Raw genomic sequence first — 27,303 nt, forward strand, 5'->3', positions numbered from 1 at the left:
CCCTATCGGTCACGTGGACCAACATGTGTCATTCCGTCAGACACTCACGCGTACTGAACCATACCTAAAACCTTGACCCTAGCATCGGCTCGGCCTACAGCCAAAGGCCTAAAGGAGTCCGACAGCAATATCGGCTCGGTATAAGGCCGATACGAGCAGAACCATGATACATCTCCATATACCGTGTACCGGCTCAGCCAAATGCCGATCAAGTAGAATAGCATAGCAAATACGCATCGGTCCAGCCAACAGCCGAGACGTTCAGCACCCCAAGCCTTAACCTGTCGGCTCGGTGATGTGCCGAAGGACAAAGCAAGAATTATAACGTTGATCATGGTTAACAGGGGTAAGCACGTGATTAAGACATAATTAGCTGATTAGCACCGTATTACCTAATTTGGTAAGCTTTAGAAGAGGCTCACTGCTGGCAAGGCCCATCAGTAGTAGTATAAATAGGTCACTTATATCGAGGTATGTCACTGTTCATTAATTATCATAGAAAGTCGTGCTTGTCCTAACTTGAGTGTCGGAGTGCCTTTTGCAGGTACCTCCCCCCCTCCTCCGCCAGTCCACCAGAAGATCCCGTTCGACCCTTCCCCACAGAAGATTACGAGTGTACCCTCTGACAGGTACATTTTGGCGCCCACCGTGGGGCCGAACCGAGAGCATTTCAGAAACAGTTCGAGCACAACGTTGAAAAGAATCATGGTAAAGACAAGGAAAACTAACGTTGAAGAGCACCAGTCCGAAGAAGAGCACTAGTCCGGGGCCGAGACGGTAGAGGAGACAAACCTGACCGATGTGGTGCGCCAAATGAAGGAATAAATGGCCGCCATGAAACAGCAACGAGAGAGAGATGCTGCCGAAATGGCCGCGTTGAGAGAAGAGAATGTCGCCCTCAAAAACCAGTACCGGGATCCCACATGGAAACCCTCTGTGACGACCTACACTCAGGGGTCGTTCCACTCGCAAGGCCATCACACCTCTACCCTCCACCTTTCTGTTGCTATCCCAGCTGTCCATGCTTCGGTCAGCCGGCTGATACAACCGATGCCGGCCGGAGCACACCGGCACCCCTTTACACCAAACATCATGCAGTCCGCACTTCTTGACCATTGGAAGTCCTTGCCCCTCGACAAGTACGATGGTACCACCGATCCAGATGAGCACGTGGATGTGTTCTTAACTCAAGTTACTCTAAGCACGACTGATGATGTCGCCCTGTGCCGAATCTTCCCAACATCATTAAAAGGGCGAGCACTAAGTTGGTTTACTCGACTTCTGGCTAACTCGGTTGACTCGTTTAGCACGTTGGCTTCCCAATTCACCATTCAATTCGCTACAAGCCGACCCCACCAGTTGACCTCTTTGGCACTAGTTAGTATCTGTCAGGAGAAAAAGGAATCCCTTCGGGCGTTCATGAGCCGATTCAACAAAGCGACACTTGAAATCTGAGACCTGAATCCTGCTGTAGCTCTGCACCACCTCACCACCGCCTTGAAACCAGGGCCTTTCGCCAACAACATTTGTAAGAAACCCCCGACTGACATGGATAATTTGCGTCGGCGAGCCGACAAATACATGCAGATGGAAGAATTGGCTGAGTTCCGGAACCAAGCCCGAGCGAAGGTGTCGGCAAAACCTGACAAGCCGGCCGAGACTAATTTTCGGAGTCGTCCGAAAGAGCTTCTTCCTCGCGAGAAGCCTCCTCGCGGACCGAGGTACTCGCAATATACGCCCCTCAATACAAGCAGATCGGCCGTCCTAGAACAAGCACTTGCCTCAGAGGTGCTAGCAGTCCCGAAGCGAGCTTCGACCCCTCCCAGGGCCGATACAACAAAGTCTTGCAGGTACCATCGCAATCGGGGGCATTCAACAGAGGAATGCGCGGCTTTGAAAGACAAAATTGAAGACCTAATCAAGTAGGGGCAATTGCAAGGTTTCATAGACCGTCCAAACTCGTCCCGACACACCGATCGTTCTCGGCGGCATGATCAGCCTGAGCAGAGGAGAACAGGAACACATTCATAAAGAGAGCGTAGTCAGTCAAGAGACAGGAGAGAGGAAGAGCCTTCCGCACAGCCTCGACGAGTCATCAACACCATAGCCGGTGGATTCGCCGGCGAGGGCTCATCCTCCTCAGCCCAACAGAGACACTTGCGAGCCGTTCGGCACGTACATGCAGTGGAAACAGTTCGTCGTCGCCTCCCCACCATCACCTTCACCGAGGCTGATTTCAAAGGCATCGACCCGGATCAGGATGACCCAATGGTAATCAGTGTTGAAATTCACAACTATATCGTGCGTAAAACGTTGGTTGATCAGGGAAGCTCAACCGACATCCTGTACTGGAACACGTTCAAGCAGTTGGGTATTCCGGAATCCGAGCTAGTCTCGTATGATGAACCTCTGGTTGGGTTCTCAGGTGAACGAGTCAAGACGAAAGGGTATATCAAGTTGTCAACCCGTTTTGGGTTTGATGGAGCTGAGTACCAAGACATTTCGGTTAAGTATGTGGTGGTGCACGCCAACACATCTTATAACATTCTGCTCGGACTACCGTCCCTGAATCGGCTCGGAGCAATCGTGTCCACCCCTCATCTAGCCATGAAGTTTCCGGCCGAATCAGGACGAATAGTCACTGTCCACGCCGACCAAAAAACCGCGCGAGAATGTTACTTTACCAGCTTGCGATTGCCAAAAATGAAGAACGAGGCACCAGATGAACCGAGAGGGGTTCACTCGGTATCACTGCAATCGGCCATGGACCTCGACCCTCGGATTGATCAAGATGAGAGGGTCGAGCCCATCGAAGATAAACAACCATTCCAAGTGGGGGTGTCCGAATTCCAAGTCACTCACCTAGGAACTAATTTGTCCGATGAAGAATGGCTGGCTATTAAGCAAGTGGTCCTTGAAAACAATGACTTATTCGCTTGGCACCCGTCCGACATGCCCGGCATCGACCCCAATTTCCTTTGCCACAAGCTCTCCATTAGCAGGGAGGCTAGGCCGATTGCTCAACGACGCCGGAAGACCAGGGAAGAAAGAAAAGCTGCAATTGAAGTTGAAGTAGGCAAGTTGTTGGATGCTCGGTTCATCCGAGAGGTACACTACACGACCTGGCTGGCCAATGTTGTCATGGTCAAAAAACTGAATGGAAAATGGCGCATGTGCACCGATTACACTAACTTGAATAAAGCCTGTCCGAAGGACGCATACCCGCTACCCAACATCGATCGGCTCGTCGATGGGGCATCCGGCCACAAATTCTTGTCTTTCCTCGACACATACTCGGGATACAACCAGATCCGGATGCACCCTCAAGATGAAGAAAAAACTGCATTCATCACCGAAACGGCCAACTACTGTTACCGAGTGATGCCATTCAGACTAAAGAATGTCGGGGCCACCTATCAACGTTTAATGAACAAAATCTTTCATGATCAGATTGGTCGAAACATGGAGGTGTATGTTGATGATATAGTGGTAAAGTTGAGCGATGTGTCGGCGCATACACGTGACTTGACCGAGGTATTCCAGGCGCTTCGGCGACATCAAATGAGACTTAACCCCGAGAAATGCGTGTTCGGAGTCTCAAGTGGCAAGTTTTTGTGGTTTATGTTATCCAACCGGGACATTGAGGCAAACCCAGAAAAATGCCAGGCCATCCTGGATATGAAAAGCCCAACCACATTGAAAGAAGTTCAGAAGTTAGCCGGACGGCTTACCTCGCTGTCCAGATTGCTCCCTTGCTTAGCTGAGATAGCTAAGCCGATCCTACTTCTGCTCAAGAAAATGGAGCGATTTAAATGGACCCAAGAGAGTGAAGAATCTTTTCAGCAGTTTAAGAATGGCTTAGCACGCCCCCGATATTGTCTAAACCGGCCGGTGGCCTGGACATGATCATCTACTTGTCGGTTTCAAGCAGTTCAATAAGTGCCGTCATGATACAAGAGGACCAGAAGGGTCAACAACCTGTCTATTTTATCAGTTGGACGCTGCAAGATGCCGAGCGACGTTATCAGCTGTTAGAAAAAGTCGCCTTAGGGCTCGTCTATGCCGCTCGGCGGTTGAGACAATACTTTCAAAGCCACAAGATAGTAGTCAGAATCGACTGCCCAATTGCAAAGGTCCTCCGGAAACCAGAAATCGTCGGCCGGATGATGGCATGGTCGGTTGAGCTTTCAGAATTTGACATATCTTTCGAGCCAAGAGGGCCGATCAGGTCGTAACATTTGGCTGATTTTGTCAACGAGCTCACTCCTCCGGGAGGTTTTGAAGACGAGCCATGGATCATGCATGTTGATGGATCCTCTAATGCTCAAGGTAGTGGTGCCGGCGTAATCCTTGCTAGTCCTTCAGGCATCACAGTTGAACAATCCCTTCGGTTCGGCTTTCGTGCATCCAACAATCAGGCAGAGTACGAAGCCTTGATAGCCGGAATGAAGCTAGCAACGGAGATGGGTGTGAAGAAACTCATATGTTGGACCGACTCTAAAATCGTGGCCGAACAGGTCAACAATAATTTTCAGGTCAAGGACTCCAATTTGTTACAATACTACCACCTCTTCCAGAAGCTCAAGGATGATTTCACCGAGGTGCATATACGACATGTCTTGCGTAGCAACAACGAACGAGCCAATCAGTTAGCTCGGCGCGCCAGCAGCCGAAAGCCAGGACAGTTGCGAACAACCATTCACCTCGAGATTCCTTCTCCTAGTGTGACGGGGGAGTGCATGGCAACCGATACTGAGGCACCGACCTGGATGACTGTAACAGCCAATGTTGTGGCAGATGCCTTGATTATGATGACCTCTGGTATATCATTTATGATGATTTAAGGGTTGGATTTGATTGAAGAATTTAGAGACTTATGCTTTGTGTGTGAGATTATCCTTAGGAGCATTGAATTGATTATGTTGAAAGTGACTAGTGAATTAATGGATGAGATTAGAGAAGCCTAAGAGTTAGAGCCTTTCTTAGAGAACCAAGTGGAAAAGATTGGTAGGAGTGTAGATAATTTTTTTTGAGTAGAATCGATGTTGTTTTGAGGTGCAAGAACAAATTTGGGTGCTTAGTAACCTTCAATTAAGAAAGATGATTTTAGAGGAAGGACATTCATTTAGGAGCTACTGAGATGTATCGGGACCTTAGGAGGATGTATCAGAGTGGTGCAGCGGAAGCATGGTGGCCTAAGGTGAAGAGAGGAGTAGAGAAATTGTATGCTCGTGTTTAGTATGCAAGAAGTCTTTTGGAATTTTGTAGTACTTAGACGTCCCATTTTGGAACTGTAATGGTGAGTGGATAGACCTTAATTGTAGGTTTGTCTGAGATACTTAAGAGATCGATTCTATTTGTGTTTTAGTGGATAGACTCACCAAGTTTACTTGTTTTACCTTTAGATATCCTTTGGTGAAATTGATAGAGTTGTACATCAATAAGGTAGTGAGGTTGCATAAGGATTAGAAAGTAAGAAGAGAGAAGTCTACCATTACAAAAATTTCGGGGACGAAATTTCTTAAAGGAGGGGAGTATTGTAACAGCCCATTTTTCGTGGGCCAAAGGCCCAATTCGTGGCCCAGAACGGGCCGTTTCAAATTTGAAACGGGTTGTTCTGGAATAGTGAGTATGGCCAAAATTGTAGAAGCAGAACAGGCCGTTCTGATGGGAGACGGGCCGTTCTGGTTTGGAGAACGGGTCGTTCTGGTTTGGGAACGGGCCGTTCCAGTTGAAAAATTTACGTAGGTTTGAAGGGCCCAGAACGGGCCGTTCCGATTTTGGAACGGGCCGTAGTGGTAGGTGGGCGAAAAATCCTATAAATAGGCCTCAAATCCTCTCATTTCGACACACCTCTCATTTAGTTCCGATCCTTGTTTAAGGAAAAAGAGGAGGAGGTTCTGCCCGAGTTCCTATTTATCCAGGTACGGGAGAAAAGGAGATTATTTATATGTAGAGTTACATGAGGGAATTGGGTAGAGGAAGAGCCCTTAGGGTTATGAATAATTTTATAATTATTTCTGTTTGGAGGATTAATTATCTTATGTGATTCTATATATATTTAGGATTACGAATATATGTTTAACTTGTAAAAATGATGCTCTAGGAAAGAACGAAATTATAGAAAAGTGCCTGTAAGTTAGGTTGTGAAAAATTGGATGATTTCTGTTTGAGAAATTGAGGATCCCATTAGATTCTGTATGCGTTGAGGATTAAAGATATGCTAATAATTTGTAAGAATGATGATCTGAGAGGGAAAACGAAATTGTAGAAAAGTGCCTGTGAGTTAGGTTTTGGAACAATTGGAGATTTTACTGTTTACGTTAAAATTATATTAAATTGATAATTCTGTTGTTTGTTATATTAGTTTATGAATGTTATTGTTATATTATTTGATGATCTAGATGATGAATTACTTGAGGGGTATGTGAATCACCATTTTGTGTTGATGTGGATGTGGATGTGAATGTGAATGGGATGTGAATGAGATGTGATTGTGGTTCTTCACACCTATGACCAGGGGTGAGCACGGCCCGAGATTGTTACATGAGTATCGTGACCTTGGTTAACATGTCAGGGGTGAGCACGGCCCTAGGTTAGGGGTAACGTGACCTTGGCACAGTGTTATATCAGGGGTGAGCACGGCTCTGGATTGTTACATGAGTATTGTGACCTTGGTTAACATGTCAGGGGTGAGCACGGCCTTAGATTAGGGGTAACGTGACCTTGGCACAATGTTATATCAGGGGTGAGCACGGCTCTGGATTGTTACGTGGGTATCGTGACCTTGGTTAACATGTCAAGGGTGAGCACGACCCTGGAATAGGGATATTGTGACCTTGGCACAGTGTTATATCAGGGGTGAGCACGACCTGAGATTGTTAAATGGGTAGCGTGACCTTGGCATAGTGTGAAGTGCAAGATTTGTGATGATTGGTGTGATTGAGAATTATGATGTGATGACGATGCATGATTGATTGAAATACGATATGTTGAAATAATTATGAATATTAAGTTATAATGAGATAATATGTTGTGTTTTCTTATGTGCTATATATATAGATGTTTTCTTTTCTCACCGTGCGATTTGTGGATATTTTAGGTGAGGAAGATCCGGCTACGAGTGACATCTAGAATGCTAACGGTTGAGTTGTGGGTATGCTCTGATATTGTGACATCGGGGCAGAGGATTTTCTTTAGGACATAGATTGTTATATGGAATTAGAATTGTAAATATTATTTTTGAAACTCATTTGTAAACTCTCACGTTTCATTTTTATTGTTGTGGTTATTGAAGAATAATTTTGAAGATTCTCATGTGAACCCTTTTACCGAAACTGAAAATTATTTTTGTTAAGTTTTCATTATTACAATACATGTGTTGGGGTAGTAAGGGTATCACAATGACAGCCATCCGGAACTTTATTGTCCAAGGGGAGTCACCAACCGACCCGATGGAAGCAAAAAAATTACGAACGCAAGCGACTCGGTATTCAGTGGTGGCCAACGAGCTTTATCGGCGAGGATTTTCCACCCCGCTACTCAAATGCATTGACACCCATCAGGCCGATTACGTCCTACGAGAAATTCATGAGGGTATATGTGGTTCCCACTCGGGCGGGTGAACCATGGCGGCTAAATTTTTGCGAGCCGGTTATTATTGGCCGACTCTGAAGGAAGATTGCGCCGAGTTCGTCAAAAAATGCGTGCAATGTCAAAAGCACGGGAACCTTATTCACGCCTCGGCCGCCGAGTTACACAGCATCAGCTCTCCGTGGCCATTCTCCTTGTGGGGTATCGACGTACTTGGACCGTTCCCCATGGCAAAAGGGCAGGTCAAATTTCTTCTGGTTGTAGTAGATTATTTTACAAAGTGGATAGAAGCCGAACCGCTAGCCTGCATCTCCGCAACCAATGTCCAGAAGTTTGTTTGGAAAAATCTGGTTACCCGCTTCGGCATCTCGTATGCCATCATTTCGGACAACGGTCTCCAATTCACTGACAAGAAGTTCAACACCTTCCTTGAAAATCTCAGCATTCGGCACTGGTTCACATCAGTTGAGCATCCCCAGTCAAACGGGCAGGCCGAAGCAGCAAACAAGGTTATACTCACTGAGCTCAAAAAGCGTCTTGGTGCGGCAAAAGGGGCATGGGCCGAAGAATTACCGGAAGTCCTTTGGGCATACCGATGTACACCACAATCAACAACTAAGGAGACGCCCTTTCGCCTGACATACAGCGCAGACGCGATGATTCCGGTTGAAGTAGGAGAACCTTCGTTCCGACGACAGCACTTCCATGAAGAATCTAACAATGATTCACTCTGATCCGAGCTTGATGTCCTTGATGAAGTACAAGAGAAGGCACAGATTGTGGCCGAGGCATGCAAACAACGCATGAGCCGACACTTTAATTCCAATTTAAAGCCGAGGACATTTCATGAAGGTGATCTCGTCTGGCGAGCAACCGGGTAGGCCAGGCGTAACTCTTCCGAAGGAAAGCTGTCAGCCAATTGGAACGGACCGTTCCGGATACGACATGCACTATACAATGGAGCATACAAGCTGGAAGAACTGTTCGGCAAGGTCATCCCAAGAACTTGGAATTCTACCCACCTGAAGACATACTACAGTTGAATTAGATTCTGTAATGCCTAAACAATGTAATTGTATCACGATGCACTCTTTTCCTTGACTGATTTTTTTCCCCTTATAAGAACGTGAAAAGGGGTTTTTGGTCAGCAAAGTTTTTAACGAGGCATCAATTTATCAATGAATATACATTTTACACTTCATGTTGTCAGATATTTGTTTGCAAATCTTTACAAGTCTTCCCTCCCGAGATGTCTCTCGGCCAAGGATGTGGCTTTAATTGTTTAACAAGTCTTCCCTCCCGAGACGTCTCTCGGCCAAGGATGTGGCTTTAATTATTTAACAAGTCTTCCCTCCCGAGACGTCTCTCGGCCAAGGATGTGGCTTTAATCATTTAACAAGTCTTCCCTCCCGAGACGTCTCTCGGCCAAGGATGTGGCTTTAATCATTTAACAAGTCTTCCCTCCCGAGATGTCTCTCGGCCAAGGATGTGGCTTTAATTGTTTAACAAGTCTTCCTTCCCGAGACGTCTCTCGGCCAAGGATGTGGCTTTAATTATTTAACAAGTCTTCCTTCCCGAGACGTCTCTCGACCAAGGAAGTAGCTTTAATCATTTAATAAGTCTTCCCTCCCGAGACGTCTCTCGGCCAAGGATGTGGCTTTAATCATTTAATAAGTCTTCCCTCCCGAGATGTCTCTCGGCCAAGGATGTGGCTTTAATTATTTAATAAGTCTTCCCTCCCGAGATGTCTCTCGGCTAAGGATGTGGATTTAATCATTTAATTATTTACCAAGTCTTCCCTCCCGAGAGGTCTCTTGGCCAAGGATACAGTTTTAATCAGCTAAGTTCAGCCGACGCGATACGATTCACATTAATTCTTACGAATTTTCATCACGCAAAGAAGTAAATCTTACACCAATATATAAAAGCAAGGAAAGTTTCAATTCATTAAGCAAGGCACTATCGGCCTAGAAGAGTACATTCAAAAGGGGCGCTATCGGCCCATTAGTACAAAGTGCGAAAAAACTTTACAAAGACCCCACCTTCGGTTCCCCCTGAACTGGACCATCTTCCGGCGCAGCTTCTTCATACGCCGTCACCTCCTCATTCGGCTCAACTCGCCGAGCTGGGGCTTCCTCGTCGGCCTGTTGGTTCGGAGGGATGGAGGTCAGGTCAACCAGCTTCCCCTAAAAGAAGTCCTTGGTCATATCAAGATGAAAATCAGGGAGGAAGTCGCCAAAGTAGCACGCTTGTCGAGCCGCCTGAGTAAAGCCAGCCTGATGCTGAGTGAGAACCTTGTTGTGCGCTTTCTCCTTGTAAGCCCCGAAAGCAATCTTCTCAGCATCCAGTTCCTTACTCAAGACAACAACTTTCTCTATTTCGCCCTTCAAGGCAACCTCAAGGCGTTGAACCTTCAGAGCAAGGTTGTCAGCAGTCTGACCCCGGCGATCCACTTCGGCATGGTATTTGCTGTTGGCCGTTTGGGCGTTAGTGAGTGCTGCCAAAGTCTCTTGGAGAGACTTCTCCTGCTCGGCTAGTTGACGACGAAGTCCGTCGACCTCGCCGTTCGGCTGCATCACAATGCTCTGTGCCAAGGCCACAGCACGGACTTGGAACTCACAGAAGAAGCTCCACTTCTGAGCCGAAGTCATGCGACTCAGCACCCCTTGACCCGCTTCGGAGGTCAAGTCTTGGCTCAAAAAATCTTGAGCGTTAACATCGCCAGCCAAAAAACTTGGTCCAGCCAAGCCTTCCGGAACAGTGGGACCCGCCACACGGTGTTGCTTAGCTCGACGGCTCTCTTCTTAGGCCCTTGCGTCCGGCCTTCTTTTTTTAGGCTGGGGCCGATTATGTAACGACCCACCCTAGGTCGTCACATTAATAACCAGCCAAAATAAAATAATATAAAATAAAGAAAATAGAGCAAAAGCCAGCTACGCTAGAGTGTAAAAATTGTTTCATAATATCAAACATAATTATATCAGAGTCATTCTTAGTAAAATTATACAGTAATCCAATAGTAACATCATGAAATATAAGTTAGACACCCTAGGTACTGGTCAAGCTCTACGTCTAGCCACTTCTCAAAGCAGCTACCCCAAAAGACTCCTTGCTATCCCAAGGCCTCACACCTGATCTGCTCCCCCACATAGTGAGATCATCACAGTCCAAACCACATGGAAACACAAGGGTTAGCACATATAAAACCAACCATAGTATATCATAATAAAATATCATTAAACAAATATTTATCCACAGTATTTATCCAGATCAACAAGTCATTTTCAAGCTAAATATAGACCAACCCAAAATATAATGTATACACGTCCATGCCAATATATACATATTTTATGATAATAAAATAATCCATAACCAATGTATACAATCCATACCATATGTATACATATTCCATATCCAAAACAAAGTCACACCACTGTATAATCCATGATGTAACCAACACATCCAAACCAAATGTTAGCCTCAACACCATCCAAACCAAGTGTTGATACGGTGAAACATGTCATCAACCCATGTCCCACGCCTAACCTCTCATGGAAAATATACAGTTGGATTGCGTCGTCACGTAACCCTGGTGATCATGGCCACTTCATCCATCGGTATGACTCGGCCTTGCCCCCATACCGGTAGCAAATAGAATACTTAAAGAAGTACTTCAAAATCCACCTAACATCTGAAGTGGTTTATCATATAACCTTTGGAAAAGTTCCACATTGGAATCCTCACCATGGGATTCCCAAATTTCATATTTTTCCAAAGATTATATCCTGATCTCACCAAGAGATCTAATCCATACCATAACCTTACTCCTTTAAGTCCTATTTACTTTTCCAAACCACATACATAGCATATTCCATAATTAAACATAACCATAACCATGCCAATTTGTCAATATAATAATAATATAAATATCCAAAACAACCATCAATTGATCCAAATTATACTATATGAAATGAAAATCTCCACATAAAATAGCATATTAAAATTATACTATTCCTATCATGCTCATATATACTAGATTAATTTTATAAGCACTACCCTTACTTGGATAAACCTGAACTGAAACTCGGGCAGAACCTCCTCCTCTCTCTTGCTTAAACAAGAACCGAAACTCGGGCAGAATCTCCACCTCTCTCCTTAAACAAGGATCGAAACTCGGGCAGAATCTCCACCTCTCCCTCCTCTTTTCTCTCCCCTGGCAGAACCTCCTCTACTGGATTCCTCTTTCTCTCTCCTCTTTTCTTTTCTCCTCCCCTCTTTTTCTTTCTCTCTCTCTCCTCTTTCTCTCTCTAGGATTCTCTTTTCTCAGTATATTTTTTTTTCACCCCCCCTGGCCCCTATTTATAGGCAACCAGAGTCACCCGGAACGGCCCGTTCCGAATCTTTCAAATGTACGCAAATTTTTAAACTGGAACGGCCCGTTCCAAAATCGGAACGGCCCGTTCCCAAAAAGCAGAACGGCCCGTTCTAAAATCAGAACGGCCCGTTCCGAGACTCATCCAGAACGGCCCGTTCTCCCTCCGGAACGGCCCGTTCTCCCTCCAGAACGGCCCGTACTCCCAGTTGGAACGGCCCGTTCTGGGCCCGTTCTCACTAAAAAAATTTAGTATAATTTTTAAGCTTGGAACGGCCCGTTTTGCTTTTGGAACGGCCCGTTCCAAGTTACCAAAACACCCCTTAAATTTTTTTAAAATTGCGAAAATGCCATCAGTACTAAAATTACAAGAATACCCCTATACCTTTATAAAATTTACGAAAATGCCATTTATAATTAATAATAATAATAAAAAAATGGGTATTACAGATTAGGCTTCTTCGGTTTGGCCGTTGGGCCCGCCCCTCTACCTTGGGCAGTTGGTTGATTCCCGCGCACGCCGGCCGGGGTCTTGTTCCCAGTAGTCGCCGCCACTTGGTTCCTAATCAGCGTGCGGATGTCTAGATCGTCCTCTCCATGACCCTCCATGATACCTGCACACCACTAGTCAAAATCAATGATAACGCAAGAATTTAAACAAGTAAGAAAGGTACTATACCAATCAATTCTTCGACTACGTTGGCCGACTCGTACAATCGGACCAGAGGACGACATGGCAAAGGCCGGGGCAACTTCTTTAAAAAATTCAAACTCGATTGCTTCTCCGGGGACATTCGAGATTCGATCACCATGTCGTACTTCCTCGGCTTCTGAGTCCAGTACAACGGAAATAGTGATCTCCCTTCGGCATCGAAGAAATATTTCTTTCCTGTCTTTGGCCGAATCATCACCTTCATAAATCCTTCTTTGAAATTCTTATAGGAAGTGGTGAAGGGTTGTAACAAGCAATCACTGTGCCGAACCAGTGACAACCACTTAATCTTCTTCGTAGGCCGAGACGAATAGAAGTGTAGGAATAGGTGCGGAGTAGGTTGGATCCCGAGACCGAAACACAAATGCCTAAACCCTTGCATCGCCGCCCAGGTGTTTGGATGAAGTTGGCTTGGTGCCACGTTCAGAAGCCGCAGAATACCAATAAAATAATCATCAATAGGGAGAGTTATCTTCAAATCCCGGAACATGTAATCGTACACATAAAAGAATTGGTAGTTAGACGACCCTTGGTCCAAGTACACGAAATCTGGATTCGACCCCCCATCGCCTCGGCACGGCTGAAAAAAGATGGCAGAGGGTTCCTCTTCCTCCGGGAAAGTCAAGAATTTCACTGCCGATACGAACTGAATAAGCGAGTTCTTACTGGTATACCAGGAATACACGCTGCCAACCTCCCCATGCACCCACGAGTACCCAGGGGTCGATATGGGCACAAAATTCCTTGACGATCCGCCACCCTTGCTCGAATGATCATCAGAGGCTATAGCCGAAGAAGAGTCACTCCCACTTCGCGACCGTTCGGACCCAGAAACGGACTCTGCGTGGTCTTCCCCATTGGAAGCCGAGGCCGATACGACGTCTCGATCCGGCGTTGCTCTTAAACTAGAATCACCTTCGTCCCCGGAGGAGTCAACATGAACGAAATTTAAATCTGCCATTACGTACCTGATTGTTGAACTTGACCTATCGTCGTTGAAGAATAGTCGAACACCAACTCAGATGATCTCGACTCGGAGCAAGTGATAAACGTGTACCTTAGGGGAACCTCCCCACACACCTATTTATAGGCGCTCCTTGCAAGTACTTCAAGGGCCACACCCACCTGCACACCGTTGGATCACTTAGATCTAACGGTTCACGATGCACGACCCTTCGCACGCGTCATTAATACCTAACGGTTATAACCCTTGGTATTCCCACAACGGTCACAACTTTTCGCCTTCCATTAGCAGCCATAACTCCTCGCGTGCGTTATTAATGCCCAACGGTTACAACCCTTCGTTTCCCGTCAGCGGTTGTAACCCCTGGCCTTCCCTAAAAAATCACAACCAAAATATCACATTTACCCTTTGCGTCGTTTCATTCCTAAATGCTGGGGGGCTTGTGTACCGGGAGGACCCTATCGATCACGTGGACCAACACGTGCCGTTCCGTCAAACACCCACGCGCACTGAACCATACCTAAAACCTTGACCCTAGCATCGGCTCGGCCTACAGCCGAAGGCCTAAAGGAGTCCGACAGCAATATCGGCTCGGTATAAGGCCGATACGAGCAGAACCATGATACATCTCCATATACCATGTACCGGCTCAGCCAAATGCCGATCAAGTAGAATAGCATAGCAAATACGCATCGGTCCGGCCAACAGCCAAGACGTTCAGCACCCCAAGCCTTAACCTGTCGGCTCGGTGATGTGCCGAAGGACAAAGCAAGAATTATAACGTTGATCATGGTTAACAGGGATAAGCACGTGATTAAGACATAATTAGCCGATTAGCACCGTATTACCTAATTTGGTAAGCTTTAGAAGAGGCCCACTGCTGGCAAGGCCCATCAGTAGTAGTATAAATAGGTCACTTATATCGAGGTATGTCACTGTTCATTAATTATCATAGAAAGTCGTGTTTGTCCTAACTTAAGCGTCGGAGTGCCTTTTGCAGGTACCTCCCCCCCTCCTCCACCAGTCCACCAGAAGATCCCGTTCAGCCCTTCCCCACAGAAGATTACGAGTATACCCTCTAACAGGTACATATATAATGTTTAAAACTTTAAGATATTAAAATTAAAGAAATATTGTATTTGAAAATGTTGACGGATGCAAATTTTGATGGGTTAAAAAATGAGTCAAAAGCTTCAGAGGAAAAAAGGTATGCGAGTAATAAGCAGAAGGTATAGAAAAGAGATAAATAAATTAATATATCGTGAAAATTAAGTACATTCCTTAATTTTGTTTTGTTTCTCTTTTGACGAACAGATCTAAAAATGCGTTAAAGACTTTATTGATAGGGTCTCGTAAGTCATTCTCATGTTTCTCATTGTCTTTTGGTTTCTCCTACTCCTATTCTTTTTCTCCGTTTCACATTACATAATTTGTGGTTTTCTTATTGATTTAAGATTTATTTGATCTCTTTAAATATCGTGTTTGTTTCATTTTGTTTGACTTTAACTTTGTTGGATTGTTACACAAGTTCATTCTTTATTTCATACATATCTAATTCTTGGTCACTAGTTTAGAGCATTGTGTTATGGCTGAAGAAGAACATCAAGAAATGGGCATTGATAATGTGGATGAAATTGAAGGAAAAAAAATTGATATGATACATGATACAATTCCTAGTCAATTTATACCAAAAGTTGGGATGGAGTTTGAGACTGAAGATGCAACATATAATTTTTACAATGATTATGCTTATAAAGTGGGTTTCAGTGTGAGGATTAGCAAAGGGCATAAAGATAAATATGGGAAGATAGTTAATAGAGTATTTTGTTGTTCATGCGAAAGATATCGTGGGAAAGATAAGCGAGAAGATAATGTCAAAAATCCTCGACCACAATCAAGATTTGGTTGTTTGGCAAAGATGAAAGTTAATAATCGTTTAACAGGAAAGTATCACTGAATTTATTGCCGAGCATGCACATGAGACTACAACTCCTAGTAAGAGTCATTTGCTTAGATCTCAAAGGAAAATGACTATTCCTCAAGTAACCGAGGTTCATTTAGTTGATGATTCTGGAATTACTCCAAAAGCAAGTTGTGAGTTAATGGCTAGGCGAGCTGGTGGTCGTGAAAATCTTGGATTCATTCCCGAAGACTATAGAAATTATTTACGTTCCAAGAGAACAATGCAAATGAAGTCAGGAGATACAGGTGGTGTGCTAGAGTACTTGCAAAAAATGAAATTAGAAGATTCTAATTTCTTTTATGCAATACAAGTCGATGAGGATGACTTAATTACTAATATCTTTTGGGCTGATGTGAAGATGATGATTGATTATTCATATTTTGGTGACGTTGTTTGTTTTGATACTACTTATAGAAAAAATAAAGAAGGTCGTCCATTTGCAATGTTTGTTGGAGTCAATCATCATAAGCTTACCATTATTTTTGGAGCAGCATTATTATATGATGGAACGGCTAAAAGTTTTATTTGGTTGTTCAATACTTTTGCTAAAGCTATGTCAGAAAAGAAACCAAAGACTATTCTTACTGACCAAGATGCAGCAATGGCAAAGGCATTAGCTTTGGTATGGACAGAAATATGCCACCGTCTTTGTATTTGGCATTTGTATCAAAATGCATTAAAGAAATTGAGTATAGTGTTTGGGAAGTTTCAAGATTTCAGTAAGGATTTTAATAAATGCATCTATGAATATGAAGAGGAAGAAGAGTTTATAATAGCTTGGAGCAATATGCTTGAGAAATATGATCTTAAAGATAATAGTTGGTTGAAACAGACTTTTGCTTTAAAGGAGAAATGGGCATTAGTTTATGGTCGAGAGAACTTTTGTGCAGACATGACTACCACACACCGAAATGAGAGTATGAATAATGTAATTAAAAAATATGTGAGTTATCAACATGATTTACTAAGATTTTTTCATCATTTTCAGAGAATGGTAGAAGATCGTCGAGATGAGGAATCAAAGGCAGATTTTAAAGTAACCCAAAGAAGTTTAATTCTGTCATTTGATGTGGAAATTCTACGGCATGCGGCAACAATTTATACTCCTGCAATATTTAAGATGATCCAACACGAGGTATCAAGTGGTTATGATTGTAGTATGTATATTTCCTCTCAAAATGGGGAAGTTACTGAATATAAAGTTACCTCATATAAGAAGTTATTTCAACATACTGTCCATTATGACTCCTCTATTGGTTCAGTGAAGTGTAGTTGTAAAAGGTATGAGTTTGCAGGGATTTTATGCTCACATGCTCTCAAAGTTCTCTCTTCAAGAAATGTTATGAAAATACCTGCTATGTATGTATTAAAGAGATGGACAAAACATGCAAAAATGGGAAATGGCATACCAACTAACCATTCTATAATCCATGAGGACCCTAAGGCAAAAATAAGTATGCGCTATAAAGACATATGTAGGATGCAAGTTCAGTTAGCAACTAAAGGAGCGATAACTGAAGAAACATATAATATAGCTATTAGTTATTTGACCAAGGCCATGAATGATATAGATGTCTGTCTTGAAGGTAGAGACAAGGAAGTTAGTACTAGTGATGATTCACTTATAAATATTGAAAAAGGTTGGTGTAGTGGGAATAAGGATAATGTGAAAGGAATAAAGACCAAAGAAAGATTTCGAGGATCATCTACTAGGCCAAAAGGTATTCTTGAAAGAAGAAAAAAGAAGAAAACTATGCAACAAGATGAACCTTCCATTAAGAACTTAGATAATGAATTGCCTTCATCTCAATTTAATAAGGTATTCTCTAATTTATTTTACTTTTTGTTTTTCATGCTAATTTATAATCTATATGATAATTTGTAATTGTTATTAAAATTGTATTATTTAGTTTCCCACATATGTTGCCAACAATACATTCATGGAGTCAAGTAGTAAGATGAGCATGACAGAGTTGTTACAGGTGATAAATTATAGTGCCTTCTATTTTTGTTAGTTTAATATTTCTTTTAAATCATGTTTGTAAAATGGGGTATATGTAAATGTACAGGCACAACTATCTAGCATTGAACATGGAACAAATGATGTTACAAAATCTGAAAGCAAAGAAGGACAAAATGATCTGTGAAGCAATTTGGTCATAGAGAGTTTTTATAAACATCAAGATGTTTCAATGATTCTAGTTTAAAATTCTGGTTTTATGTATTTTTCAAACTTTGCAAATACACTATTGCAATTTAGATATTTTTCTTGGCCTTGTATCATAGAAATAAAATTTCTCACTTTATTAGATAATCTTATTATGATCAAACAAGAAATTCATTTGATGTTATTGTTAATGCAAAATAAAAATTATAGTAATAAAATAACCTCTGATCTTTTTTTATTATTAATGAATTTATAATACATCGATACAATTTTACTAGCTCATATTTGACGTTTACAATTGAGTAGTTTGCAATCTTTATATTTCAAAAGTCAAAATGTATTTTAGTCTTCAACAATCACATATAGTTAAAATTTAGAATCTAATGCATTCACTAATGCATCCTTGTGTGTTTGTAGTCATGGTGAAGCTTTGTGTTTGGTAAAAGATCCATTGGTGTGATCAATAAATTAAAAACTTGTTGGCTTTGGTCTCACTAACTTACACAATATTAGATCTTATAATCAATGTGTAAGTTATTAGAATATCAATATAAAAAAGAATGCTAGAAAAAAATTATTATAAATAAGAAAGTTATTTTTATTTCTTAGAAATATGATGATGAATAGTATCTATGACATATTCTATTAGGCCTTTTATTTATATTTATTTTATTTAAATTATTTTGACTTTAAAAATATTTAAATATAACATTTTTTTAAAAAAAAAATATCTAAAAATGATTTTCCTATTTATAATATGTATGTGAATCGTATTTATGAAATTACAAAATAAAAATAGTTAGGGAAAAAATTATTATAAATAAGAAAATTATTTTTTATTTCTTAGAAATATGACAATGAATATTATCTATTACATATTCTTTTAGGCCTTTTTATTTTTATTTATTTTATTTAAATTATTTTGAATTTAAAAATATTTAAATATAATATTTTTTAAGAAATATATATCTAAAAATGATTTTTTTATTTATAATATTTATGTGAATCGTATTCTTGAAATTACAAAATAAAATTATATATTTTCTTAAAAATAAAATATATCTAAAAAAATATATATAAACATTTAACAAAATAATAATTTTGTTAATAACAGTACCAGATCTTCATCATATAACGCGGCAAAGTTTATTCCTTTCCCTTGAATTGTTTTCTTTTCATCCGTCAGCGGTTGGCATGCTAGTAATTTTGATAAAAGGAAAGCATTTTTATGAAGAGAACATTAAGGTGAGAACGTGAGAGAAAAAATCGTAACAAAATCCTTTACAAATTTTTAAAAATCAAAATTAAAGTTAAAAGTATTGATGTGGCATTTTATGATTAGAGGGACAATTGAGAATAGGAATTGAAGACAGAAGATTTTGATCCTACAAAATGCATTGAGAACAAGCCAAGACTTATAAAAGGGATTTGTTTTCATGTAATAAACAACACTCGAAGCCATCCAAAAATACATGAAAATTGAGTACATGTGTTACTTCAACAAAATTCCACCTGTACAGAATTTCTTCTAGCCTTATATATAATGGCCACACTACTATGACAAATATATTTATTGATTTGTCTTTTACTTAGATGATAAGGTAGATATTATTACATAGTTATTGATTTTTTTAATTATTAAAGAAGTACATATTCTTTCATAACTAAATCATATCTAAATAATCACCTAAAGATAAAGGTGTGCCGTCACCACCATAGCAAAATTGTGGGCTTAATACTTGTAGCATACTACATACAACACTTTCACTCTTCCTATAATTAATATTGGATTCGTAATTTTAATCTCCCAATAATATATTCCGATCACTCAAATAATTATTAATATTAAATATTCCTATAATTATTAATATTATATTTTTAATAATTAATAAATGATAATTAAATTAGAATTACATTAATTTAACAATATTAAAAATTATAATTGTAAAATTAAAAATCAAATCACCAAAATCAAATATTATTAGAGATAAAAAATTTGATTTAATTAAAAAAATATAAGAAAAATTCATTACGATCAAGGACAGGATCAATCTTAAAATTTATTTGAAGGTGCAAATTGCAATTATATATATATATATATATATATATATATATAATTTTATATTATGTTAAAAATAGATTGTTATTAATTTTTTATTTAAATATAAAATTATGGTATGATTATAAAATCTTGTTATCTATTATTTTATTTTATTTTATGTATTACATCCATAAAACGATAAAATATATTTTTGGTTCTTATAACTTTTTCCAAAGTTTGGTTTTTGTTTCTAAAAAAACAGTCTTATTTTGGTTCTTTTAGAGATGCACCACTTTTAGTTCTCAAAATTATTTATATGGCACTTTAAAATAAACAATGATATAAAAATAAATTGAATGAAAAATATAATATATACATTTCCAAAATTTGTTACCAACAATTTTTTAATGTAATAAAATATGTTATTTTTAATTAAAGGCTTAATATATTGTTTGAACTCTAAACCTTTTAGGAATGTTTAATTAAGTCTCTAAACTAAACAATTTGCAACCGAGTCCTTCAACTTTTAATATTTTGTAATGTAGTCCATAGAGTCGTTTTGTTTACAAATCGTAAATTATGACATAATATCTTTTATATCATACATACTCGTAGCTATATATCGGATTATTATTGTTTATATCCTTAACAAGTGTACCAAATTGTATAAATAGTTCAATGATAAATATGAATATTGTCTCCCAATGAACTTATGTAGTACTTGAAAAAAACCACTAATTATACTAAACTATCACGAGTGAAATACTGATTGATTGTGAAAGATAAAGTGTTTAAATAAAGATAAATGTGATAAAAGTATATATATATATATATATATATATATATATATATATATATATATATACGAATACTAAAAATGCAAAAAGTTGATTTTAACAAAATAATAAAATATGTTGAGGGTTCATCTTCACCAAACTATCTTTTTGTGCTTACAACACAAGCTTTAATCCAATTATAACATAAATTAAAATTCAACTCACAAATATACTCAATCTTAATCCTTTACAAGGTAGAGTCTAAGTTTCTTGACTAAGTTATCAATTCCTTGAATAGTTTAATCAAAAATCCAATTTTAAGAACAAGAGTTTATGAATGACTACTAACATTTACTCTATTCCTATTCTTAATAAAGGTAAACACCACTAATTACTCTAGTTTAGTTCAAATGTTCACAAACATTTTACAATCACTTTAAATCGATAAAATCTAGTTAAGAGAGATCAAATCATAACAAATATTAAGCAAAAAAGATAAAGTAATAATACCGAATAACAACTATGATTAAAAACTTAAAATGTTAACATGAGAATATGTATAGTTACACCAAACCCCCAACAAGGGTAAACTTAATTACACACAAACATGAAACACAACAAAAATGGTAAAGAAAGGAAAAATCTTGATCTGGAAATCATGAGAATTCTATGGTCGCTATACGCACTCTGAGAAATGTTCCTTAATGTTGTTATCTTCAAATTTACCCCAATTTTAAGTCATAACCCTTTTGTCTTTTCTCATTAAGATAGATCAACACTTTAGTGTTGAACATGGAATTTTGTGCAAAACATGAGAAATTAAATCACTCTACGCAACATTGACGCTGAGCGTGAAATTTCATGCTAAACGTTAAAAGTTAACTAAATTTCTTTTTCTCTCTTGATGTTTCTCCAAGCTCTCCATTTGTTTCTTTCAATGTTTTTCATTCTTTTCCTTCTCATCTACAAAATAAACAAATATGTTTAAATACGAAAATATAAAAAAAAATGTTCTATTTGTTTAAATAAATAGAATATTTAATAAATAAAAAATAAAAAATCTAATTATTAAAATGTCTGATTTCTTTAATAACTTTGTTTAAATGTCATAGGCATGTCTTATCAAGTAAATAGGAATATTATTTTACTTTTTATACTTATTGCCTCGAGTCTATTTAAAGTAAATTCTTTTGAATGAAGATACTGTTTAATCTTATTTTTCTGGTGAATTACTCTTTCGGATGGAGGCAAAATTTAGAATACCAATAGAGAAAGAGTTGATCAAAATTAGGCCAATGATAGATCCGGCAGCCTTAAAAGCACAGAAGATCAGGGATCGTTGCCTCTTTGGGTGGGTGAATATGCAGGATCTGTTTAATTTGTAGATTGAATGAATAATTTTCACCTGTAGGTATTTCAGATCGTTCAAATGCATCTTTCCTCTGCAAAAATGAGCAAGGACTCAGAATGAAAAAACATGAATAAATCTACTTGGCGCAAAACCATCAAAACTCTTTTATACACTACAAAACATCTGAAAAGATCTAATCAGCAAACCTTAACAGGCGTCATGCTAAAGTTGGAAACTCCTAAATTCACGAGATGTTGTGCTATCTCATTCTTAACATCATTCACCACATCCTAGCAAAACATAGGACAGAACAAAACGTATCAAACCCAAGCTAAGAGAAAAACACGGAAAAATTAAAGGTCAAACTAAATAAAAAAGAAAAGCAAAAAATTATATAACGATGCAAAGAGATAAACAAAGTAAAAGCTTACATGCAACTTTTTATAGAAATCTGTAGAAGAAATGCGAGACTCCTGGACATCTCTATCGAGACTCATCATCACTTCAGTACGATGCAAAGGATGGCTTGGAACTGCATAGACACATCTCTGCATGTTCTCAACAATAACACAACAACTCTGATACGAATCACCCGTTTTGACCTATCGATTCAAAAAACAAATCAAGTTTCAAAAAAATAAAAATTAACTTCACCATATCATCTGACACTGGCCATGTCAAAGAAACATTAGCAGCATAGAGACCAAAATCTTGTGGGATAAAAGAATAGCACGTGTAGCATCATGAATTATGAATTTAAATTGAAAATTATTAAAATAATTAAGTACCTTCCCAAACAGATAAAGCGTGCCCCTTTTTTTTGGAGAATCCTCTTAATAAAAGAAAGGTACCGGTACTGTAATGTCACTTACGTGTAAATCCAATTCATTTATAATTTTGTAATTATTTAAAATTCACATCTACGTACGATAAACGGTTAATATGAAGTTCACGTTTTTTTTTTTTTTTAGAATCTTTCTGTTTCTTCCCTCTCTGCGAGCCAGCGAGCGGGCAAAGGCGGAGACTGCGAATGCCGGCGAGTCGTGGAGGAGGAGCGTGGCGGAGAGGGAGAGGACATCAAAGCGGCCGTGGAAAGTGATGGTGGCGTCAGGGGTGACGGAGGGTTCACGGGTAACATACCAACACACCAAATTCTAAAACTCCTTCATTTTCAGAGAGCAGAGTCCAACCCAGAAACCAAGCATTGATTGTGTTTTTGCATATCTCAAAGTTTTAGGCCAAATTAAGAATACCCAGAAAGGAAAAAAATGATCTTGCTGACTCAACATGTGCACCCACTATTCACCTTTTCCTCTACCTATAAGTCCAACCCTCCATTGCACCCTCGTGTTGGTTTTGTTGTGCCTACCCCATTTTCTCAAGTGTTAACCATGCCCATTTGCAGAAGGAGGCCTCACAGGAGGAGGAACTTGAGCAGATGTGCTTCTTCTTCTGCTGCAGCACAGGCTCCATTGCCACCTGACCCAGATAAGGTTTGCTTGTGTTGTTTGTTACTACTTTTTTGGATTTTGTGAAGGGTTTGGTTGATGAATATTGAATAGTGTTGAAAAGTTTGAAAATTGTGTTGGAAGTGCAGAAAGAGAGTGATGGTGTAGCTGCTGCACCGGGTGAGAGTCCTGATCTGCAGACTCTTTTCAGAAGATTCTGGAAGGTAGCAGCTCCTTACTGGTCTTCAGATGAAAAGGTGCCAGCTAGGTTGCAGCTTGCTGGTGTTTTTGCTCTCACTTTGGCCACCACTGGAATCAGTGTTGGCTTCAATTTCTTGGGGAGAGACTTCTTCAATGCACTTGCTAGTAAGTTCATGAGTGTTGGAAGGTCCCACATCACTTGCCTCAATTCTTGGGCTGCAACTTATTTATATGTTATGCGATTTTACTTGATGTCAATTGTTTTAGGATAGAATCTAACATAGTATTTGAGTCTATAAGTTCATCTTGGTAAATCGCTTATTTTGGTAGGCTAGCTTGTTCCAATAGGCATATGTAGAGGGGGTGTTGGAAGGTCTCATATCGCTTGCCTCAATTTTTGGTATGCAACTTATATATTTATTGGACAACTTCACTTAGAACTTGCTTGAATACAAGTTAGAGGTGCTTTTGAGAACCTCTCTACCAAGAACAAAGTTATTTTGGGCAGAACAATTCTTAAAAACACTTCTAAACTTGTATTCAAACAAGTTCTTTATGTCAATTGGTTTTAAGATGAAATCTAACAATGAGTATATGTGGACATAATTGCTTTTGTTTATTTTCCATTTACCATCTATTTGGGCATATAGTGTTAGCTTGGATGTGAGGTTTTCTGCTGTTTTTGTTTAGTTAGCTGTTTACTTTTGTATGAAGTGGCAACAAGAAACTGAGCCTTTTCGAATTTATTAATGCAAGATAAGGATCAAGAGCAATTCACGAAGCAACTACTTTACTACTTGGGTGGCTTTGCTGGAGGAATCCCGGTGAGCACATTGCTGCACTTTCTTAGGTATAGCTCTGCTATACTTTGCTTTAGTTCTTAGAGTGATGTGTACTGTCCTATGATCCAGCATCTTAGTTTGAAAGAAACAAGAGTGAAAAAAAATACTAACTCATGAATGGATTGCCTAAATGTTTTTGAAAGTTATGCCCTGATAGGGGCTTGGGTGTTATTGGGTGCATAAGTTCGACATCAAGTTGTATGGAATGCTTGATGGAGTACTTCTCTGGCTCTCGGTTCTCCCCCATTGACAACTAGCTTTTGAGGGAGGGTTCTCCAAGTGTTTGGGTGCTTATCACACCCTTTCATGTTTTGGAGCTTTATCTGTCATATGAGGACTTAGACAATAGATAAGATGAATTTTCCTCCTTTGATCTTTTTGGAAGTAATTTCGTTTCTTAATGCATTGTAGCATATCTTCTGAATCTGTAATTGATATTCAAATGAACGAAATCCTGGTTTTATAAATATTACATGAAGATTTTATCCCAAATAAAAAGGAAAAATAATGTAAGGGAAATACACGACTATTGTATGGTAGCAATTTTGATGAGGTTTCTTAGTTAATGACTTAGTTGTTTTTGAAGCAGCTGTCAACAGGTTTATGTAGGTCTGTAAAACAATTACACTGATATTCCATCTCCTTCTCTTTTTCTCAACTATTTTTTATTATGAATAGAAACAAGATTTATGCATGCCCTTCTGTATTGTTTTAGTTTGTCATACCCTTATTCCAATCTTCTGCACATGTTTCTAACTTTGTTCATCATTGCATTGCAGTTTTTTGTTTTGAGAGATTATGCAAGAGAAACACTTTCTTTGAGATGGAGGTCTTGGATGACAAGCTATTACATGGATCGCTATCTGAAGAATCAGACTTTCTATAAAATTCAGTCACAGTCAATCATTGATAATCCAGACCAACGAATTGTAGAGGATCTAAGTTCTTTCACTGGGACATCCCTTGCTTTCTCCCTGACTCTCTTTAATGCCGCTGTAGACTTAGTCTCCTTCTGTTAGACCCGCAATATGATACACATTGAAGGAGGCCAAGGCCGGAAATAATGGATACAGCAGCTGATAATTAGATAGAATCTAATTAACTTGAATCCAATTCTGATACAATTAGATAGGATCTGTTCGAATTTGATTCTGTTATTTAGTCTCACTCATTCCTTTATTCAGTTTTGTTATTTTGATTTTTTTTATTTTAGATTGGATTTATTTGTGTTCAGATTTAGTTTCCTTGTTTGGTGTTTGCCTCTTCCTAAAAGAGGATGAATTCAAGTATTGGATAAGAAGAACTATTAAGTATTTGAAACTTGAGATTCAGTGGTCTCTTAAAGCACCAGCAGCGTGGTATGATCGTAGTAGCTCTACCATGATACCAAGAAAAGCTATGGGAAAACCACAAAGATACACTCATGATAAGAACATTTCAAGTATTTTGAACAAACCAGTTAACAAAGGGTTACTTAGAAATCAGTATTTGAACATATTCAACAAGTTAAGTAATTAATTATTCCTAATCTGGATTTACTTTCAGAATGAAATTTTCTCTTGTAATTTTCCCTAATATTAATGTATTTGCAGTTTTGCACATGTACAACCTGACAATGCATCTATTTATTATTATATGGTTAATTTTTTCCTTAAACTGGTTTTGCATTGGTCTTTTGCAGAGATGAAAGCATAGTTTCTCGAGCAATTGAATTGAATGAGCAACTTCAGAAAGTTCTTGCAAGACATGATGACCTTCTTGCTGGCAGAACTACAACAACTGCCCCTCGATTAGATCACGAAGAAGCTGAGGAGGAAGAGGAACCTGAGCAGTTAGTTCAAAGGTGACTACCTGTTCTTGTAATTCAATTTATTTCAGGAATTGAGAATTTTGATCTTTTATCCATCAACTATTTTGTTTCTCAAACAAAGTAGAAAGCTACTTCCATGAGTTTATCAGGATTCCGTTTTTGAGAGCTAATTTGGTTTCATTGCTACATATAATAATTTTTGGCTCAATAATAATTTATTTACATGGTGAATATGTTTGTTTTAGTTTTTTGCAGAAGATTTTACATGCTTTTGACCTAAAATGTGAATCTGAACTAGACTATGTTGTGATATGTAGACTGAACTTTTATTCTTTTTGGGTCATGTCTTAGGGGATTTGGGAGTTCTTGTCTTTTGGGGACTGAGTTGTTGTCTTTTGGGTCATGTAAGCAGCCAATTGTTTTTCCCATTGTCTAAATCCCCTTCTCCGATCTGTTTCTGTCAATTCCTCTCGCATGTTTTTTTGTTTTCTTTTACTTAATTGCAGTTTGTTTCCAATTTTTGATGCAACATTTTTAATTGAATTTTTTGCAATTGATTCTGATCTGTCCTAGCTTCCAGTGAGAGTGTTGATGTTGCTCATTTTGACCATGCCCTTTACAAAGAAGGTGACCACTGAACCAAGCCATATGCAATACCAATATGAAGCAACAATGGAAGAGCTGATAGTACAATCAATGGCATTACTGCAGATTGTGTCCGAAGAAACCTCAAGATGTTTTGCAAAAAGCTATATGCAAACAATCCCGAGATAAAAAACTTCATATAAAGAGCAGTTGTTCTTGCAAAATCTTTAAACTTTGAATTAGAATTGGCTCTTCATATGATGATTTGTCAAAAATTTGTATATATGTCTTTCTCCTTGAATGAACTTTTTTATTTGATAATGATCCATCTTTTGATTTCTTAGATAGTTGTTTGTTTGTACTTACAATGAATTTTTTCATATGAGGAAGAAATTGGTTGTGGTAATTTAGGCTCCTTGTTTGAATCTAAAAATAATAATTAGTGAATAATAATATTGAGATACTTAAAGATAAGTTT

General features: G+C 39.0%; 5 protein-coding genes across 11 annotated transcripts; 4 read left to right on the top strand and 1 right to left on the bottom strand.

Moving 5' to 3' along the window:
* Positions 1-4,298: 4,298 nt before the first annotated feature.
* Positions 4,299-7,625, top strand: LOC145958745 (uncharacterized). Its single transcript, XM_083076271.1, has 2 exons — positions 4,299-4,775; positions 7,566-7,625. The coding sequence occupies exons 1-2, from the start codon at positions 4,299-4,301 to the stop codon at positions 7,623-7,625; spliced, it is 537 nt and encodes a 178-aa protein (XP_082932397.1).
* A 7,601-nt stretch (positions 7,626-15,226) lies between these two features.
* Positions 15,227-15,598, top strand: LOC145958746 (protein FAR1-RELATED SEQUENCE 5-like). The gene has a single exon (XM_083076273.1). The coding sequence runs from the start codon at positions 15,227-15,229 to the stop codon at positions 15,596-15,598; it is 372 nt and encodes a 123-aa protein (XP_082932399.1).
* A 70-nt stretch (positions 15,599-15,668) lies between these two features.
* LOC109796296 (protein FAR1-RELATED SEQUENCE 5-like) lies at positions 15,669-17,751 on the top strand. Its single transcript, XM_083076274.1, has 4 exons — positions 15,669-16,532; positions 16,593-17,423; positions 17,515-17,586; positions 17,674-17,751. The coding sequence occupies exons 1-4, from the start codon at positions 15,669-15,671 to the stop codon at positions 17,749-17,751; spliced, it is 1,845 nt and encodes a 614-aa protein (XP_082932400.1).
* Positions 17,752-21,084: 3,333 nt separating this feature from the next.
* Positions 21,085-22,786, bottom strand: LOC109798135 (DNA polymerase alpha catalytic subunit-like). 4 transcript variants are annotated; one of them, XR_002239768.3, is made up of 4 exons: positions 22,371-22,687; positions 22,146-22,229; positions 21,852-22,030; positions 21,085-21,551 (listed from the first exon to the last, which is right to left on the bottom strand). XR_002239768.3 is itself a non-coding variant. In XM_029271216.2 (4 exons), exons 1-4 carry the CDS (start codon positions 22,491-22,493, stop codon positions 21,523-21,525), a joined length of 273 nt encoding a protein of 90 aa, XP_029127049.2. In that variant the 5' UTR covers positions 22,494-22,689; the 3' UTR covers positions 21,085-21,522. The 4 variants fall into 4 exon arrangements, 3 of the variants coding, with proteins under 3 accessions (XP_029127049.2, XP_029127047.2, XP_029127046.2); XM_029271216.2 differs by having other exon boundaries at positions 21,994-22,030; positions 22,371-22,689; XM_029271214.2 differs by lacking the exon at positions 21,085-21,551 and adding an exon at positions 22,728-22,786 and having other exon boundaries at positions 21,567-22,030; positions 22,371-22,541.
* A 78-nt stretch (positions 22,787-22,864) lies between these two features.
* Positions 22,865-27,146, top strand: LOC145959128 (ABC transporter D family member 2, chloroplastic-like). Of its 4 annotated transcripts, XM_083077499.1 has the most exons (6): positions 22,877-23,432; positions 23,537-23,753; positions 24,345-24,412; positions 25,210-25,935; positions 26,112-26,273; positions 26,814-27,146. In XM_083077499.1, exons 1-4 carry the CDS (start codon positions 23,208-23,210, stop codon positions 25,447-25,449), a joined length of 750 nt encoding a protein of 249 aa, XP_082933625.1. In that variant the 5' UTR covers positions 22,877-23,207; the 3' UTR covers positions 25,450-25,935; positions 26,112-26,273; positions 26,814-27,146. The 4 variants fall into 4 exon arrangements, with proteins under 4 accessions (XP_082933627.1, XP_082933625.1, XP_082933624.1 ...); XM_083077498.1 differs by having other exon boundaries at positions 25,210-26,273; XM_083077500.1 differs by having other exon boundaries at positions 25,210-26,273; positions 26,821-27,146.
* Positions 27,147-27,303: the final 157 nt, after the last annotated feature.

The sequence above is a fragment of the Cajanus cajan genome, chromosome 6 (genome assembly GCF_000230855.2).
Source record: "Cajanus cajan strain Asha chromosome 6, NIPB_CcT2T_4, whole genome shotgun sequence".
NCBI classification, from domain to species: domain Eukaryota; kingdom Viridiplantae; phylum Streptophyta; class Magnoliopsida; order Fabales; family Fabaceae; genus Cajanus; species Cajanus cajan.

Coding starts and splice junctions, on each gene's coding strand:
- LOC145958745 (XM_083076271.1), top strand. CDS start 4,299: ATGCATGTTGATGGATCCTCTAATGCTCAAGGTAGTGGTGCCGGCGTA. Junction 4,776..7,565: donor AGGCACCGACCTGGATGACT/GTAACAGCCAAT, acceptor GACACCCATCAG/GCCGATTACGTCCTACGAGA.
- LOC145958746 (XM_083076273.1), top strand. CDS start 15,227: ATGGCTGAAGAAGAACATCAAGAAATGGGCATTGATAATGTGGATGAA.
- LOC109796296 (XM_083076274.1), top strand. CDS start 15,669: ATGACTATTCCTCAAGTAACCGAGGTTCATTTAGTTGATGATTCTGGA. Junction 16,533..16,592: donor GAAATGAGAGTATGAATAAT/GTAATTAAAAAA, acceptor CATCATTTTCAG/AGAATGGTAGAAGATCGTCG. Junction 17,424..17,514: donor CTTCATCTCAATTTAATAAG/GTATTCTCTAAT, acceptor TGTATTATTTAG/TTTCCCACATATGTTGCCAA.
- LOC109798135 (XM_029271214.2), bottom strand. CDS start 22,493: ATGCAGAGATGTGTCTATGCAGTTCCAAGCCATCCTTTGCATCGTACT. Junction 22,230..22,370: donor ATTTCTATAAAAAGTTGCAT/GTAAGCTTTTAC, acceptor ATGTTTTGCTAG/GATGTGGTGAATGATGTTAA. Junction 22,031..22,145: donor TTAGCATGACGCCTGTTAAG/GTTTGCTGATTA, acceptor TCATTTTTGCAG/AGGAAAGATGCATTTGAACG.
- LOC145959128 (XM_083077498.1), top strand. CDS start 23,208: ATGATCTTGCTGACTCAACATGTGCACCCACTATTCACCTTTTCCTCT. Junction 23,433..23,536: donor TGCCACCTGACCCAGATAAG/GTTTGCTTGTGT, acceptor TTGGAAGTGCAG/AAAGAGAGTGATGGTGTAGC. Junction 23,754..24,344: donor CTTCTTCAATGCACTTGCTA/GTAAGTTCATGA, acceptor TATTAATGCAAG/ATAAGGATCAAGAGCAATTC.